The sequence below is a fragment of the Anomaloglossus baeobatrachus genome, chromosome 3 (genome assembly GCF_048569485.1).
Source record: "Anomaloglossus baeobatrachus isolate aAnoBae1 chromosome 3, aAnoBae1.hap1, whole genome shotgun sequence".
NCBI classification, from domain to species: domain Eukaryota; kingdom Metazoa; phylum Chordata; class Amphibia; order Anura; family Aromobatidae; genus Anomaloglossus; species Anomaloglossus baeobatrachus.
In genome coordinates this window covers 393,109,103-393,128,240 of record NC_134355.1, presented here as the reverse complement: position 1 = coordinate 393,128,240, position 19,138 = coordinate 393,109,103, and the positions used below count along the sequence as shown (strand labels likewise).

General features: G+C 42.1%; 1 protein-coding gene across 2 annotated transcripts in view; it reads left to right on the top strand.

Annotated features, from left to right (window-relative positions):
• COL19A1 (collagen type XIX alpha 1 chain) overlaps positions 1-19,138 on the top strand; it is a 1,307,565-nt gene that overhangs the window by 1,215,063 nt on the left and 73,364 nt on the right. For both annotated transcript variants that reach the window (XM_075340245.1, XM_075340246.1), the window contains exon 48: positions 13,121-13,291. In XM_075340245.1, coding sequence (XP_075196360.1) covers positions 13,121-13,291 — 171 coding nt within the window. The remainder of the gene's footprint in view (positions 1-13,120; positions 13,292-19,138) is intronic.

Below are 19,138 nucleotides of genomic sequence, written 5' to 3'. Positions count from 1 at the left end.
GTCTGCCACCGCACCAGGGCGCGGGATGAGCTGGGGCGAAGCGCCAGGATTGGCGCATCTAATGGATGCGCCACTTCTGGGGCGGCTGCGGCCTGCTATTTTTAGGCTGGGAAGAGTCCAATAACCATGGCTCTTCCCACCCTGAGAATACCAGACCCCAGCTGTCCGCTTCACCTTGGCTGGTGATCTAATTTGGGGGGGACCCCACGTTTTTTTTTTTTTTAAAAAAAAACGCCTGGGGAGCCCTCCAAATTGATCACCAGACAAGGTGAAGCTGTCAGCTGTGGTTTGCAGGCTACAGCTGTCTGCTTTACCCTAGCTGGCTATCAAAAATAGGGGGGACCCCACGTCGTTTATTTTAATTATTAATTTTTTGGGGGGCTAAATACAAGGCTAGGCACTCTTTAGTGCCACATGAAAGGCACTAAAGGGCGCCAGCTTAGAATATGCAGGGGGTGGGACGTTATATATGTTTGACATGTATCCATTCATCCATTGTAGCATTTTAGGCTGTGCGCCCATAATCGGGATTTGCAGCGTTTTGGGCGCAGAGTGTGTCCATAGTGTGTCCCTGTGTCCATAGTGCTGCGTTGTGCAGTAGAAGCACAGTGGAAGGATTTTTAGAAATCCCATGCCCAATGTGCTTGCCCAATGTGCTTCTTTTCTCCGCAGCATAAACCGACCTGTGGCGCAGCTTCCCGAGCCTCAGCATGTCAATTTATACTGCGGAGATGAGTGTTCTCTGCAGGTAGCATAGAGCTCCACAGCGGCCTGAACCCAAATCGTGGGCATGGGCAGCTGCGTTCTCCCGTGGACAACACTCACATCTCTGCAGGAGGCTGACACTGTGTACTAGACGCCGTGTCGCTGGATCATGGCCACATAGCCTAAAAGTGAGACATTTGTTGCTACAGCAACATTTTTGTGAAGTACCTGTGGATTCAAAATGCTTACTATACTCCTGAATAAAATCCAGTTTCCAAAATGGGGTCACTTGTGGGGGGTTTCTAATGTATAGGTACCCAAGGGGCCCTGCAAATGTGACATGGTGCCCGCAATTTATTTCAACTTTTCCAGAATTCAAATGGTGCTCCTTCCATTCCAAGCCCTCCCATTTATCCAAACAGAGGTTTTTGGCCACATGTGGGGTATCCCTGTGCTCCTAAGACATTGGATAACAACCTGTTGGGTCCACGGTTTGTTGTTGTCTCTTGAAAAAGTGAGAAATTTGATGCTGAAGCAACATTTTTGTGAAAAAAATGAAAATTTTCAATATGGCAACCTAAGCTTATCAAATTCTGTGAAGTATTCATGGATTCAAACTGCTCACTATACACCTAGATAAAAGCCTTGAGGTGTCTTGTTTCCAGAATGGAGTCACTTGTGAGGGACCGCCACTGTTTAGGCACCTCAGGGGCTCTCCAAATGCAACCTGGCGTCCGCTATTGATTCCAGCCAATTTTGCAGTCAAATGGCACTCCTTCCCTTCCGAGCCCTGCCATGCGCCCAAACAGTTGATTTCCACCACATATAAGGTATCGCCAAACTCAGGAGAAATTGCACAATAAATGTTATGCTGAATTTTTTCCTTTTACTCTTGTAAAAAAAAAAAAATTCCTGGTTGAAATAACAATTTTGTGGTAAAATTTTATTTTTTTTTTTTCATGGCTCAACGTTATAAAATTCTGTGAAGCACCTGGGGGTTCAGGGTACTCACCAAACATCTAGATAAATTCCTTGAGGGGCCTAGTTTCCAAAATGGGGTCACTTGTGCGGGGTTTCTGCTGTTTAGGTACCTTAGGGATCCTCCAAATGTGACATGGTGCCCGCAATCTTTTTCAGCCAAATTTCCTTTCCAAAATTCAAATATTGCTCCTTTCGTTCCAAGCCCTCCCATTTGTCCAAACAAAGGTTTCAGACCACATGTGAGGTATCACCGCGCTCATAAAAAAGTGGGTAACAAACTTTGAGGTAAAATTTTTGGAATTACCTCTTGAAAAAGTGAGAAAATTGATGCTAAAGCAACATTTTTGAGAAAATTATTAAAATTTTCAATATGACAACGTAACGTTAACAAAATCTGTGAAGTACCTGTGGATCTAAAATGCTCACTATACCCCTAGATAGAAGCCTTGAGGGGTCTAGTTTCTAAAATGGTGTCACTTGTGAGGGGTTTCTTCTGTTTAGGTACCTTAGCGGACCTATAAATGCAACATGGTGCCCGCAATCTATTTCAGCCAAATTTGCTTTCCAAAATTCAAATATTGCTCCTTCTGTTCCGAGCCCTCCCATTTGTCCAAACAGAGGTTTCTGACCACATGTGGGGTATCGGCGTGCTCATAAGAAAGTGGGGAAAAAGTTTTGGGGTCCATTTTTTTGTGTTATTTCTTCTAAAAGTGAATAAATTTGGGTTAGAGCAACATTTTTAGGTAAAATTTAATTTTTGCTTTTTTTCATTCCACATTGCTTTTGTTCATGTGAAGCACCTGAAGGGTTAATAAACTTCTTGAATGTGGTTTTGAGTACTTTGGGGGGTGCAGTTTTTAGAATGGTATCACTTTTGGGTATTTTCTGTCATCTAGGCCTATCAAAGTCACTTCAAATGTGATGTGGTCCCTAAAAAAATGGTTTTGTAAATTTTGATGTAAAAATGAGAAATCGCTGATAAACTTTGAACCCCTCTAACTTCCTAACGAAAAAAAAATTTGTTTCCAAAATTGTGCTGATGTAAAGTAGACATGTGGGAAATGTTATTTATTAACTATTTTGTGTCACAGAAATCTCTGGTTTAACGGTATAAAAATTCAAAAGTTGAAAATTGCAAAATTTTCAAAATTTTTGCCAATATTCAATTTTTTTCATAAATAAACGCAAAAAATATTGTCCTAAATTTGGTACTAACATGAAGTCCAATATGTGACGAAAAAACAATCTCAGAATCACCGGGATCCGTTGAAGCGTTCTAGAGTTATAACCTCATGAAGTGACACTGGTCAGAATTGCAAAATTTGGTCTGGTCATTAAGGTGAAAATTAGCTCCGTCACTAAAGGGTTAACTACCTGACAACATGTTTACTGGTCCTCTAGTAATAATCTCCTGCTGATAAAACAATGATTTTATCAGACAGCCCAGTAAGTGACACATTGCTGGGATCAGGGTATCTATCTCTACAGATACTGTGCTCAGATTACATTGAAAACACCTGATGACAGCCCTTTGATATTTACCGTATCATGTGTAAAGAGTATGTAATGGGCAGGCAGAATAGAAATCTGCAAGGTGCAACCTCAGCCAGTATTAGAGAAGGCCGTTTTGGCAACTTCTGCATTACTGCTCAGCACAATTGTTCCTTATGATGTTATAGGCCCTATAGTGCACAAGGCACCTTTAAATTTTGAATTTAGAATGTCAGATTCAAAGAATAGCTGGCCTGTTAAATAACCCCAGTAAGTTCATTTTACAAATTAGGAAAAATTGTGCTAATTTATATTTTAATGTTTATCACTAGACTATCATTAAAGGGGTGTCTCATGTAAAATGGCAAGGTGCTTGTGTAAGAAAGACAAGTTTCCTATTTACCTGTTATTAAAAATCCTCTTTGCTCTCAAGAATGATGGGACATTTCATAGTGTGCAGTTCGTCCCTAGGTAAGGATCATATGCCCATGGCATGAGCAGCCTCTTTATATTATTGCTTGCTTTTTAGAAGTGGCAAACTAGAGTTTGATGGACCCCAGTACAAAATTTGCAACTGAGCCACCCCCCTCAGCTCTTTCCCTCAGCATACAGCTTTCCTATGTTCTGATATCCATCTTGTCCTCAACACCCAGCTTTCCCATGACCTGATATACATCTTTCCCTCAGCACCCAACTTGCCTTTGATATCACAGCATGGGAAAGCTGGGTACTGAGGGAAAGATGTATAGAAGAGCATGCCAGAGCCCTGGTTCTTTGACGCTAGCGATCCTATCTAGAATGCACAGTTTGGACCAACTGATGAACTATAAGTCTCATTTTCCCCAGCAAACCATGAAGTTGGGATCGGGAGCAATGCTCTCCTGAAGATACAACCTGAGAAAACCTTTTCTATTAGTAACTAGTAAATTAATGCAATTGAGGAAGGGTAAATATAGTCAGTGCACAGAGCTAAAAAGAAGATCAAAGTCATTCTTGCTTTTTCACACAAAAAGAGAAGAATCTTTGCAACATGGTAACATGGCCTTAAAACTTAATATTCCCATGTGATTTGGTCCTTTTGTGTTTTCTAATATAAAAAACCCCTAAAAAATATATGAATACCTCGTCTATAAGCGTCCTAGTAGATTATTTCACCATCTCCTTTCTTACAAGTTGGTGTCTGGGTACGAAACAAAAAATGTTAAAAGGTTTCTCAGATTTCATGTAAATAATACTAAAAGTTTACATCATTATTATAGATGAGCGAGCAGTAAAATGCTCGGGTGCTCGATGCTCAGGTCAAGCATATTGAAATGCTAGCCTATGGAAAACTCAAGCTTTTTTCCGGCGGCACCCCCGGCCATCTGGAGAAAGCTCAAAAATGTCAGAAACCTATGACAACAGTGTTCAAATGACATGGGAGCAGCATGGGGAAGACCCCTGTAAGCATTTCTGACTCCCATGTCCTTGCTGTGAGCAATGTTGTCTTTGTATTAGGGGGAGGAAGAATCCTGTTTTCCTCCTTCCCCGTGTGACAGGCACTTTCGCTTTGTAGCGTATGTGCGGCAGCTTCTCTCTGCCTGTACATTCACTGCAAAGTGATCAGTGGAAGAAAAAAAAATAGCATATTCACCTGTCTGCAGACTCCTGAGACATGTCCGATAGCTACAAGACCTGTCGATGATCAGCTGATGTGGTCACCTGACGGCATCAGCTGATCATTTAAGTCCAGCGGTGAGGCTGGCTTTTTACCGCCCGGCCGGTTTAAACATCAGCTGATGCTGTCAGGTGACCACATCAGCTGATTACCAGCGGCTCCTGGAGCGATCGGACAGGAGTCTGCAGACAGGTGAGTATAGTAAAAAAAAAATGACGTGGGCTTCACCATATTTTTGTATGCTAGCCAGGTTCAGCAGGAAGCTACAGGCTGCCCCCAACCCGCAGCTGCCTATTTGTACCCAGCTGGGAACCAAAAATATAGGGAAGCCCTTTTTTAATTATTTCATGAATTTCATTAAATAATTTTAAAAAAATTACGTGGTCTTCGCCCTATTTTTGGGTTCAGCCAGTTACAACTAGGCAGCTGGGAACTGTAATCTGCAGTACAGGGTGGTCCAAGCTTCCTGGGCCCCCTGCTGCGAATTGCAGTCCGCAGCCACCCCAGAAAATGGCGCTTTCATAGAAGTGCCATCTTCTGGCCCTGTTCCAACTCTCTCAGCGGCCCTGGTGCCGGGCGGCTCGCTGGGCAATAATGGGGTTAGGGCCAGTTGTGTATTATCAGCTGACCCTATGCCTGAAATTCATGGCGTCGCGCCAATATTAGACATGGCCACCATGAATTTCTAGTAAAGATAAAAAAAACACAACATACATAAAAATATTTTTATTAGAAATAAAACACAACACAATTAGTGACTCCCTCTTTATTGAACTAAATAACCCTCCCCCCTCCACCGTAGTCCTGGGTCGAGGGTCCCACAATGTCCAATCCGGATCCAACATCATCTAATTGGTTTGCCAGAAGGAAAGCAAACCGATTAGATGATGTGTCAGGTTCAAGGACCTGAATCACATGACACATTAGCTGATAGTTTAAAAACCATTTATACAATCAGCTGATGCATCAGTTGAAAACAATAAACTATGTTCACTTGTCTGCAGACTCCAGTCCGATCGCTCCAGGAGCAGCCGGTAATGGGCTGATGCGGTCAGGTGACCACATCAGCTGATTACCTACAGGTCCTGCAGCGATCGGGCGTGCCCTGGGAGACTGCAGACAGGTGAATATGAATATTAAAGAAATCTCTCTCTCTCTCTTTCTTTTTCTCTTTTTACTTGGATTTGCTGAGAGAGAGAGATTTCTTTAATATTCATATTCACCTGTCTGCAGACTCCTGGGGCACGTAGAACGCTCCAGGACCTGCAGGTAATCAGCTCATGTGGTCACCTGACTGCAGTCACCTGACCACATCAGCTGATTTCCGGCGGGTCCTGGAGCGTTCGGACGGGAGTCTGCAGACAGGTCACACTAATCTGTCTCTAGCTCAGCAGCACCTCCCCCTGGACTAGCTGGCTGTGGATCACACAGCCGAGCACAGTGCCATCAGGTCTTATATAGACCTGATGATGTTGTGCGGCCAGCCAATTACTGTAATGCCCCAATCAACATGGCTGTGGCATTACAGTGTGTGACAGCCAATCCCTGCATGTGGGCTGACTCTGTAAACAGCGCCAACATGCAGGGATGGGGAGCCGAGCCTGTGCCCGAGCATCTCGCCAGTACTCGGAGCTCGCCGAGTATACCAAGCGCTGAGATGCTTGGGCGAGCACCGAGTAGCGGCGAGCATGCTCGCTCATCACTAATCATTATATTTACCTGATGTTTCAGATCCTTACAATATCCAAGCTCTGTGTTTGCTCTCAGAAAATGCAAACATCGGGGCATATTTATTAAGCTAAATGTGGTATAAGTTTTGCCAAATAATGTCTTTCCAATTTGAACCATATTGATTATGTGTTTTAGACACTTTCTATCAATTATCCAACAAGGGCCATGTCACCTCACTGTGTATAGGTGTGGTTTATCTGCATAATGCCGTTGCCTAACAAATGGTATCATGAACCAAAGTGGACCATATTATTTCTCACAAAAAAGTAAACAAACTAATAGGTAGTGTAAACTTAGATAGAAATCATTCAGGTAAAGAAGGAAAAGCGGCAGCTCACTCTGGGAATTTTGCAATGTTTATTCTGTGTATACAGATAACATCAGGTGGGGGAGAGGGAAATGCAGGTGCGGCAGACAGACAACAGCCATTTCGTGCTGTAACTAGTGCTTTAAGGACTCATTAAAGCGCTAGTTACAGCGCAAAATGGCTGTTGTCTGTCTGCCGCACCTGTATTTCCCTCTCCCCCACCTGATGTTATCTGTATACACAGAATAAACATTGAAAAATTCCCAGAGTGAGCTGCCGCTTTTCCTTCTTTACCTGAATGATTTGTATCTTGACCACACTGCAAGCAGAGCACCACCTGGAGCAGCTAAGAAGTCCTGGAGCAGCTGACCGCTGATATCTGTGAGTACGGCTCCACTACACAGCCCAGTGCTGCAGTGCCCGACTATCTTGATTTTTTTCATTAAACTAAAGGCCGCTTTACATGCTATGATTTATCTGACGATCTCATTAGCGATGTGACGTGCCCAGATCGTAGTTACGATTTGCCGAGATCGCTCTTAGGTCGTTTATTAGCGGTCACACGCACACATCTCGCAAACAACGCAAAATCGTTCAGCGATATATTGTTTGACCAAGGCGGTCGTGTGGATGTTGTTCGTTGTTTGCAGGGTGTCAAACGTACCAATATGTCTGCTTCGTTCCAAACAATGAACAATATTTTGAAAATGAACGACGTGTCAACAATCAACGATATTCAACCTATTTGTGATCTTTCGGAGTCGCTCATAGGTGTCATACGCAACAACGTCGCTAACAATGCCGGATGTGCGTCACGGAATCCGTGACCCCGACAACATATCGTCAGATAAATCGTATTGTGTAACGCTGCCTTTAGATAGATACAGGGGAACCTCGGTTTACGAGTAACCCGGTTTGCGAGCATTTCACTATACGAGCAAAGCTTGCTGTAAATTTGTAACTCAGTTTATGTGCAAGCTTTGCTGTACGAGCAAATACTTACCGCACACACTTCCGGTTCCGCACTTTAACCGCGCTCTGACCCGTTCCGGCAGTCCAAAAAAACACACACAAACACGCATGCACACACATATTATGCTCACCTTACCTTCCGTTCCATCGCCTGCCTCATGATTCATGTAGTTTGGCAGTACAGAATGTGTATCGGGTAACCATCGCGACGATGGAGGAACTTCCTTTGTCAGCCGCTACTCAAAGGCAGCGCACTGACCAATCAGAGGCAAGTGGCTCATGCCTTTGACGTCAGCGCTCAGGCAGCCAAAGCTCCGGCATCGGTTGCGATGGTTACCCGATACACATCCTGTACCAGTGAATTACAGGAACCACGAGGCCGACGATGGAACAGAAAGTAAGGTGAGCATGTTTGTGTGCGTGTGTGTATGTGTGTGTATGTGTGTGTTTGTGTGTGTTTGTGCGTGTTTGTGCGTGTTTGTGCGTGTTTGTGTGTGTGTGTAATGGCACAATAGGGGACCAGGATGGGACATTGAACAAGTTGCGGAATGAATTGTCTGAGCTTGCATTATTTTCTGTGCGAAAGTTTGCTTTGCTAGACGAGTAACTTGGTTTTCAAGCACACTCCCAAAATGGAATGTTCTCGTAAACCAAGGTTCCACTGTACTATAATAACAGATTTATCAAACAGCGTGAAATTCTGTGATAAATTTGTTGCATTTTAAAACTGTCTTTTCTAACTTTGTACCTAAGGGCTTGTTCATATTTTGCATTTTTGTCGCATTTATTTTACCACACTTTTTAAAAAAAAAAGTGCAGTGTTTTACAGTGCCAGTACTAAAATCTCATGCACATGCTGCTTATTTTTACCTTGCAGATTTAAATTTATTAAACTATCATATCTGCAACATGTCCATTCTTTCAGCATTTTAGCAACACTTTTCCCATTGAAATGAATGGGAAAAAATGCAAATAAAAGCATATAATAAAAAAACGCTTTAAAAACGTGGATATTTTATGCAATGTTTTTTATGCCAACGCTAGTTTTTGCTGCAAAAAAATCTGCAATACTCAATGTGTGCACATACCGTAAGGCTTAGACATTTCTGCTAAATACGCCCTTTTGTTTTTTATATGCAGAGGCTGTAAACCGGTGCATAGCATTTCTTGCTCCTACCTTTGAAGTGAATATACCATATTTTCTGGATTGTAAGACACACTTTTTTCACCCAAAACTGGGGGTAAAATTGGGGTTCATCTTACAAAACAGATATGGCTTACCGGTGCGGAAGTCATGGAGCGTGGTCTAAGGAGACAGAGTCACAGGATACACTCAGGGGTGTCGTGACAGGCGCCAGTTATCGGCAGGCAGGCGCCATTGATATGCAGCTGGGCAGGCGGGCTGCGAGAGTGTCACAGGATGGGGTGTCTCGGCGGCAGGTGCATTGGGCTGACTGCCAGCTCCATCGAATCGTCCGTGGTTTACGCGATGAACTTAAAGAAAATGGCCGCAGAAGCGATGTGTGTGCAGATTGACGTGATGGACTTCAAGTAAATGGCTGCGGAGTCCTATCTCTGCACGCGCCGCATTTGCGGCCATTTTCTTGAAGTCCATCTCGTCAACTGCGGGCTATTCAATGGAGCCTGCAGTCAGCTCAATGCACCTCCCACCGAGACACCCCATCTTGGACACCCCTGCAGCCCGTCTGCCCGCAGATCAATGGCACCTGCCGTGACACCCTTGAGTGCGTCCTGCGACCTTGCTTCCTGTGACCCTACTCCTCCACCGTCGCACCGGTAAGCCATATCTTGGGGATTCAATGGTGCCCACCGCTTCAACCCCCGAGCCCGCAGTATTGCCGACCCTCCTGAGCCGCAACACACCCCCTCTTCTGAACCCGCAGCATCTCCTACCCTGCCTCCTGTGACCTTCCTGCGCATCTCACTCCTGATGAGCATTAGTATTAAGATGCACTAGGATTATAAGACGGAACTTCATTTTAACATTAATAATTATTTTTTATTTTTTTCCTCCTCTAAATTTGGGGTGCATCTTATAACCTGGTGCATCTTATAAACCAAAACATATGGTAAATGTATCTAGTTTTGGAAACGCTTTGTATTCTAAACACATCAGCAGCTGCATAAAGCGGGCTTTACACGCTGCGACATCGCTAATGCGGAGTCGTTGGGGTCACGGAATTCGTGACGCACATCCGGCCGCATTAACGATGCCGTTGCGTGTGACACCGATAAGCGATTTTGCATCGTTGCAAAAACGTGCAAAAACGCTAATCGGCGACACGGGGGTCCATTCTCAAATCTTGTTACTGCAGCAGTAACGAGGTTGTTCCTCGTTCCTGCAGCAGCACACATCGCTGCGTGTGACGCCGCAGGAACGAGGAAGCTCCCCTTACCTGCCTCCCGGCCGCTATGCGGAAGGAAGGAGGTGGGCGGGATGTTATGTCCCGCTCATCTCCGCCCCTCCGCTGCTATTGGGCGGCGGTTCAGTGACGTTTCAGTGACGTCGCTGTGACGCCGCACGGACCGCCCCCTTAGAAAGGAGGCGGTTCGCCAGTCACAGCGATGTCGCCGGACAGGTAAGTATGTGTGACGTCTCTGGGCGATGTTGTGCGGCACAGGCAGTGATATGCCCGTGTCGCGCAACAGATGGGGGCGGGTACCCACACTAGCGATATCGGGACAGATATCGCAGTGTGTAAAGTAGCCTTAAGGCTATCTTTACACTTTGCTTATTTTCTGCAGCAAACTCTGCTCTCTTGATAGTAAATAAGCTGCTTCCAAAAAGCAGGTTTTGCTGTGATTTTGTGGCATTTTTTGCTGCGTTTTTATTGTGTCATTTGTCTACATTACATGTTTAAACATAAAAGAAAATGTAGTTGTGTTTTTGCAATTTCTTATTGATTTGAATGGTGGACAAAAAACAGCAAAAATGCTGAAAGAATTAACATGCTAGTAATTTAAAAAACGCAGCAGTTTTCTATTTGTCAGGAAAAAAGCAAGTGTGTGTGCATGAGATTTCTGGAATCGCATATGCTTTGCTGGTACTCTAAATAGCAGCTCTTAAATTGCATAAACCTCATTAAAAAAATGTAATAATGCTGCAAAAACACAATGTGTGAACATAGCCTAAAGGACACTTTCCATGCTGCGATATCGCTATCGTACCGCCCCCGTCGGTTGTGCGTCACGGGCAAATCGCTGCCCGTAGCGCACAACATCGCTTACACCCGTCACACGGACTTACCTTCCCTGCGACGTCGCTATGGCCGGCGAACCGCCTCCTTTCTAAGGGGGCAGTTCATGCAGCGTCACAGCGACGTCACACGGCAGACGTCCAATAGAAGCGGAGGGGCGGAGATGAGCGGGCGGAATATCCCGCCCACCTCCTTACTTCCTCATTGCCGGTGGACGCAGGTAAGGAGATCTTCGTCGTTCCTGCGGTGTCACACATAGCGATGTAAGCTGCCACAGGAACGACAAACAACCAGCGGCATGCACCACCAACGATATTATGAAAAGAAGCGACGTGTCAATGATCAACGATTTTTGACGTTTTTGCGATCGTCGCTCCTAGCTGTCACACGCTGCGATGTCGCTAACGACGCCTGATGTGCGTCACAAACACCGTGACCCCGACGATATATCGTTAGCGATGTCGCAGCTCTAAGACTATAGTCCAGTTTTCTTCATTACACCTGTCTGCAGTCTAGGCGGTTTAGCTCACAGAGCACTGCCTAGATTCTATACAGTACTTTCTCCTTTTAACTGAGAGTATTTTTAGCTATACAATGATTTTCAATCGCTTGTTAAAAAAGAAAAGTGTTTCCATTCACTGATAGCAAACTAATACCTAGAAATCTGTAAGGACTTGAATCCTATCCCTTGCCAGCAGAAAATGGAAAGATCAGGAGTAAATTAGCTACAAGACAGTTTGCTTGAAGAACATAGAGAAAAAATCCTGCAGAAAGACAAATGGCCGGTGTCTCTTCTAGGTAGGATTTTACACATCTGAAGATGGTGTAACCCATCTCTCTGCGGATCTGATACTCAGCTACTCAAGATCAAGCATATTTGACTGCCCTATCATCATAATTACATGATCTACGATCTTGAAATATACAGGTTTTAATGACTTCCTTTATATACTCCAGTGAGTTCTTGATGTGCTGTATGGATTTCAGTCTTTATTAAACTCATGAGAGACCCAATTATATTTCTGCTTTTATATTTTGCTGTGTTTTCTTGTTTTTCTTCCTTGATTCTATCATACTCAAGATGGACATGGACCCTTGGGAAATGCACCTTTCAGCTGCGATACAGAACGAGACTTCGGATTATTAATTACTTACTAAATATGTCTATTTCTATTACGTGGAATAATATATGCAACATTTGGTATTATAATTTCTAGCTCTTGGAAAAACAAATATTTACCCAATAATATAGATCCTGTTGGTCAATAAGATGCCGCAGTATCATAAGGGAATACTACGGAACCGACCTATTAGCTGATTGCAGATGTCGTCTTTGAAAATCCAGTAAGACCTGCCAGAAACAACACAAGTGCTGTAAATATCCTGGAAACCAGTTGTTCCCATAGCTAATTATAAGGAGGCACTGTTCAGGATGATTCCGCAGTTCAACTTCTGTCACTAGATAAATAACATTTCCAGGCTTACAGCTTTAAGCGGCGGATTCTACACAGCTCTATTTATTAACCGTACAGTACGTACTTTTATTGTGTCGTTTTAGGGTTGCATTGAATTACAATGAGAAACATACACAGTGATTAATCATTTAGAGCAGCTGGAAAATGCAGTATGAAAAGGTTGCTTAGGTCATTTTCCTATGCTGTCCTTATAACAACATCTTTTTATAGATTGAATGTATTATTTGAATACTTAGAAGCCCACGTTCACACCTAATTTGTCACACCAAACCACAAACAATGGAAGACAAGCAAACAACTGATGCAACTCACAGTTTTCAGTTCTCAATGGAGTGACTTCAGTTTTTACATTCAGAAATGCTTGATCAGTGGAATGGATGGGAAAAAAAATAAAGATGGGGACAAGGAAAATGGGGATAATGGTATTGTATGGGTTTCTGAACAGAGGTGAACACATCAAGAGAATCAACTCAATTTCTACATTTTATCATTTACTAAACAAGTAAAAAATGTGTCTATTTTGTTACTTCTGTTTTTGCTTCAGATATTTTATGATCACAATCTAAATACAATTTATTTCAAGGGTGATCCAGGTATACCTGGAGATCAAGGACCCAGAGGGAAAACTGGTTCAACGGGAGTAAAGGGAGATATAGGACCATCTGGACCACATGGAGCAACTGGAGACAGAGGTTACCCTGGTCAGCCAGGCAAAGACGGCCATCCCGGACTGCCTGGACCACCAGGAATATTGGTTAGTCTATATAATGTTAAGCTTAACTGTTATGCTTATAATTTCTATTGCTAACAAAAGTTTTCATTTGCATACAATTGACTACCAGTGAGACGGATGTGTCTTCACTTATTCTGACAATTTGGGAAATAAGATGTCTCCTACTTGCAAATGTACTTTGTTATATATTTCACATATCTATATATGTATATATGTATAATATATATATATATATATATATATATATATATATATATATATATAATGGTTCAAAAGTTTGGAGTCACCCAAACAATTTTGTCTTTTCCATGAAAAATTATACTTTTACTTATCAAATGAGTTGCATAATGAATAGAAATTATAGTCCAGACATTGTTCTCCTTCAGACTTTGCTTTCGGCACAGAATGCTCCTTTGCAACAATTCCAGCTTTGCATGTCTTTGGCATTCTAGCTGTTAATTTGCTGAGGTAATCTGGAGATATTTCACCCCATGCTTCCCTCCCACAAGATGGATTGGCTTGATGGGCACTTTTTGCGCACCATACGGTCAAGCTGCTCCCACAACAGCTCAATAGGGTTGAGATCTAGTGACTGGGCTTGCCACTCCATTACAGATAGAATACCAGCTGCCTGCTTCTTCCCTAAATAGTTCATGCATAATTTGGAGGTGTGTTTTGGGTCATTGTCCTGTTATGTTATGTTAGGATGAAATTGGCTCCAATTAAGCGCTGTCCACAGGGTATGGTATGATGTTGCAAAGTGGAGTGACAGCCTTCCTTATTCAAAATCCCTTTTACCTTGTACAAATCTCCCACTTTACCAGCATCAAAGCAACCCCAGACCATCACATTACCTCCACCATACGTGACAGATGACGTCAGGCACTCTTCCAGCATCTTTTCAGTTGTTCTGCATCTCACAAATATTATTATGTCTGATCCAAACACCTCAAACATTGATTCGCCTGTCCATAACTGTTTTTTCCAATCTTCCTCTGTCCAATGTCTGTGATCTTTTGCCCATATTAAACTTTTCCTTATATTAGCCAGTCTCAGATATGGCTTTTTCTTTTCCACTCTGCCCTAAAGGCCAGCATCCTTGAGTTGCCTCTTTACTGTAGACATTGACACTGGAGTTTTGCAGGTACTATTTAATAAAGCTGGCAGTTGAAGACCTGTGAGGCATCGATTTCTCAAACTAGATACTCTAATGTACTTGTCGGTCAGTTGTGAAGCGGGGCCTCTCCCTTCTCTTTCTACTCTGGTTAGAGCCTGTTTGTGCTCTGCTCTGAAGGGAGTAGTACACACTGTTATAAGAAATCTTCAGTTTCTTGGCAATTTCTCAAATGGAATATCCTTCCTTTCTAAGAACAAGATTAGACTGTCAAGTTTCACATGACAGTTCTCTTTTTCTGGCCATTTTGAGAGTTTATTGGAACCAACAAATGTAATGCTCCAGATTCTCAACTAGCTCAAAGGAAGGTCAGTTTTACAGCTTCTCTAATCAGCAAAACAGATTTCAGCTGTGCTAGCATACTTGTACAAGGGTTTTAAAGGGATTTCTAAACATCCATTAGCCTTCTAACACAGTTAGCAAACAAAATGTACCATTAGAACACTGGAGTGGTGGTTATTGAAAATAGACCTCCATACACTTAGGTAGATATTGCATTAAAAAACAGATGTTTGAAGCTAGAATAATCATTTACCACATTAACAATGTATAGAGTATATTTCTGTTTACTGTATACACACATATATATACACACACACATATATATATATACACACATACATACATATATATATACACATACATATATATATATATATATATATATATCTATATATATATATATATATATACACATACACATATATACATATATATGTATTATTTAACAGATTAACACATGTTAAGTTAGCCATCATGTACCGTGAAACACTAGATATGTTAACCTGTTGAATGTTGCTGTAAATCTAATCTCTGACACGTGCCAGCAGAATGGCGCATCATTCCACCTGCCCATTGGCGTGGCCGTGACGTGATCACAGGGTGCCTATAGATTGTCATGATAGCAAGGAGTCGGTCTGCTGTAGCATTTAAGAAATTATAATTTTATCTGATACACTATTATCCCCTTCATCTCCGAGTGATTTTTCGTTTTTTGTTTTTTGCTTCCCTTCTTTCGAGAGTCGTAACTTTTTTATTTTTCTGTCAATCTTGCCATATGAGAGCTTGTTTTTTGCGGGATAAGTTGTACTTTTAAATTAAACCATGAGTTTTACCATATAGTGTTCTGAAAAACGGCAAAAAAATAATCCCAGCTGCTGAAAAATTGCAAAAATAAAGTGCAATTGCACGATTGTTTTGGGGGTATTTTATTCACCGTATTCACTATATGGTAAAACTGTTGTATAAATGTGATGCCTCAGGTTGGTGTGAATTTAAAGATACCAAACATGTATAGGTGTACTTTTATCTAAAGGGCTAAAAAAATTGAGAAGTTTGTAAAAAAAAGTGGCACACTTTTTTTGCGCCATATTCCGCTACCTCTAGCATTCTCATTTTTTGGGATATGGGGCTCAATGATGGCTTATTTTTTTGCATCTCGACCTGACATTTTTAATGGTGCCATTGCGCAGATGCTAGGTTTTGATCATCTGTTATTGTATTATGCACAAAATTTGTAACAATCCAAAAAATCGGAATTTTGGCATTTGGAATTTTTTGCCACTACACCATTTACCAATCAGATTAATTGCTTTTATATTTTGATAGATCGGGCATTTCTGAACACAGCGATGCCAAATATGTGCATTTTTTTAACCCTTTAATTTTCAATGGAGCAAATGGGGGGTTATTTGAACTTTTAGGGTTTTTTTTTTAATTTTTCAAAATTTTTTTATTTTATTATTTCCCATAGTGGACTATAGGGGTCAGCAGTCTGATTGCTGATTCATTTTTGTTGATTAGAGCTGCACAGCTCTGATCAGCAGAAATGCTGCTCCCCGGTTACAGCTGCTGTTCTGCCGGCTGTAAAGCCTGCTTCACACATTGCAATTTCGCATACAATATCGTATGCGATTTGCAACGCCCCCATCGTATGTGCAGCACGTTCAATTTGTTGAATGTGCCGCACAAACTATTAACCCCCGTCACACATACTTACCTTCCATACGACCTTGATGTGGGCGGCGAACGTCCACTTCCTGGAGTGGGAGGGACGTTTGGCATCACATTGACGTCATGCAGCAGCTGGCCAATAGAAGCGGAGGGGCGGAGCTGAGCGGTATGTAAACATCCCGCCCACCTCCTTCCTTCCGCATTGTGGGCCGGGAGCCGCAGGACACAGGTGAGATCTGTTCATCGTTCCCGGGGTGTCACACACTGCGATGTGCACTACCCCGGGTACGATGAACAATCTGACATTCAATTCGTCAGGAATGAACGACGTGCATGAGATGAACGGTTTTTCGTTCAATCGCAATTGCACGTCCCTGTCACACGCTACAACATACCTTACGATGACAGATGTGCGTCACTTACGACGTGACCCCGCCGACACATCGTAAGATATCTTGTAGCATGTAAAGCGGGCTTAACAGGAACTATGTCATGATAGCAACAGAAGTCAACACATGACCCGGTGCTACCATGACAACCATCATGGTGGCATCATGCGGCCTCCGATGGCGGCGGGGAAAGACGCGTTCCCTGCTGCGGCAATTTAAATCGCACTGTCACAGCACGATTTAAGGGCTTATTAGGGGTGCGGGTTGATCATGGATCCACCCACACCTGATAGCCACATATGTCTGCTGTTGAACTCAGCAGACATGTGCAGGAATTACCACCAACTCACCGCAGCAGCCGGCGGTGATCACCCCTTCATGATTTATGACATAGTGTTACTTCCACGGTTGTGAAGGAGCATAGCATAATCAAATAGATTCTTGCAGCTTCAAGTACCGTAAGGGGACTAATAAATACAGAAAAAGTAAAAACAAATGTGTTAAAAATATGACAAAAGAACACACATATTTGATATCGCTGTGTTTGTAAAAGTCCGACCTATCGTAATATAAAATAAATTAATCTGGTCAGTAAACAGCATAGCGAGAAAAAATTTGAAGCTCCAGGAGTAACATTTTTTTTAGCCACCACAACACTGCAATGAAAAGCAATAAGAAGACATCAAAACATCACATCTATCCCAAAATGGTATCAATAAGAATCTTAGCTCAGCACAGAAAAAATAAGTCCTCACACAGTCCGAAATCCTGAAAATTCAAAGCGTTACAGGTGCTAGAAAATTGCAACAAGCGTCTTTTTTTTAACAAATTTCTGAATTTTTTTTACCACTTTAAAAAAAAAAACAAAAAACGAAACATATTTGGTATGTGTGTACTTGTACTGACCTGAAGAATCATAGTTCCAGATCAGTTTTACCAAATAGTGAACATGGTAAATATAAAAAAAAGCAAAAACCCATTGTAGAATTGCACTTTTTTTAGGGGAATTTCTACGTGCTTGAATTTTTTTTTCCCCCATTTTTCAGTCCATTACAAGATAAAATGAATGGCGGTATTCAAAAGTACAACTTGTCCCTCAAAATACAAGCCTCCAAATGGCTATGTGGATGGAAAAGTAAAAAAAGCTATAGCTCTTAGAAAAAGGGGAAGAAAAATCAAAAGTGCAAAAATGGAAAATTTGAATTTAACAGGAAAAAAAATCAGTTTGCTAGAATCAGAATTTTTGCAATTCGACTTGCTCATATCAACCAAAATGGCAGCTGGATTTTGTTTTAGGACTGGGAATGAGTTAAAAAAAAACGTTACTCACCCTGCACCAGCCTGTTCTTCCACATTCTCAACTTACATTGAAGCCTATGGGGGCAAAGATAGGAGTGAACTGCAAACCCCCCCACTATTTGTATTATTTACCATGGTTACTCTGTGGTTCTAGGTTCCCCGTTTCCCTGTTGATAGTCAATTGATAATAGACCATTCATAAGTATATCCACCCATAAAACTATTAAACTTTATTATCAATGATTAAAAATTATATAATCAGACATACACAGAAACACACGATGTGCGTGTCAAGTGTGATTGATACACACTAGGTAGTAAGGTATTTGGGATCAGTTGTAAGGGTTCAATGTGCAGTGATGGAATATAAACGGTATATATTACCTAATGTAGGGACTCCAGGGGATATTAGCTCTCCCTCCACTTGGTCCTACCTAACAATGGGGCTTTAAGCACCCTAGATGTGTGGTGCCCCCATTACTCAATGACTGTCCCTTTTGTCCATAACTACCTTCTAGGATAACCACCATCAGCCTCCATAAAGTGCAAAATGCAGTAACTCTAGCACACATAAACATACACATCAAAGGAGGTTTTTCATGTTATTGATAATATATATATACCCCTCCCTGATGAGTTTCTTGTAACTCAGGTGACCGAGAGTATATAGATTAGCCCTTAATAATTACCTAAATGTACAATTCATTAAAAAAAATCCACAATTTTTTGGGTACTTTCCAGTTTGGTGGTAGTCCTCCTGGGCTACAAGGAGAATCCACATATGGGAGTAGCACGTTCCCAAAAAGAAAGCAGGTGTCCCTGTTGCAAAAGGATCCCAGTATTATAAGAAGAGGACCTAATCCCTTTCCCTTTCTGTGTTTGTCTGATTATATAATTTTTAATCATTGATAATAAAGTTTAATATTTTTATGGGTGGATATACTTATGAATGGTCTATTAACTAAAGCGGGCTTCACACGCTGCGACATCGCCCGAGCGATCTCGTTGGGGTCACGGAATTTGTGACGCACATCCGGTCGCTTTAGCGATGTC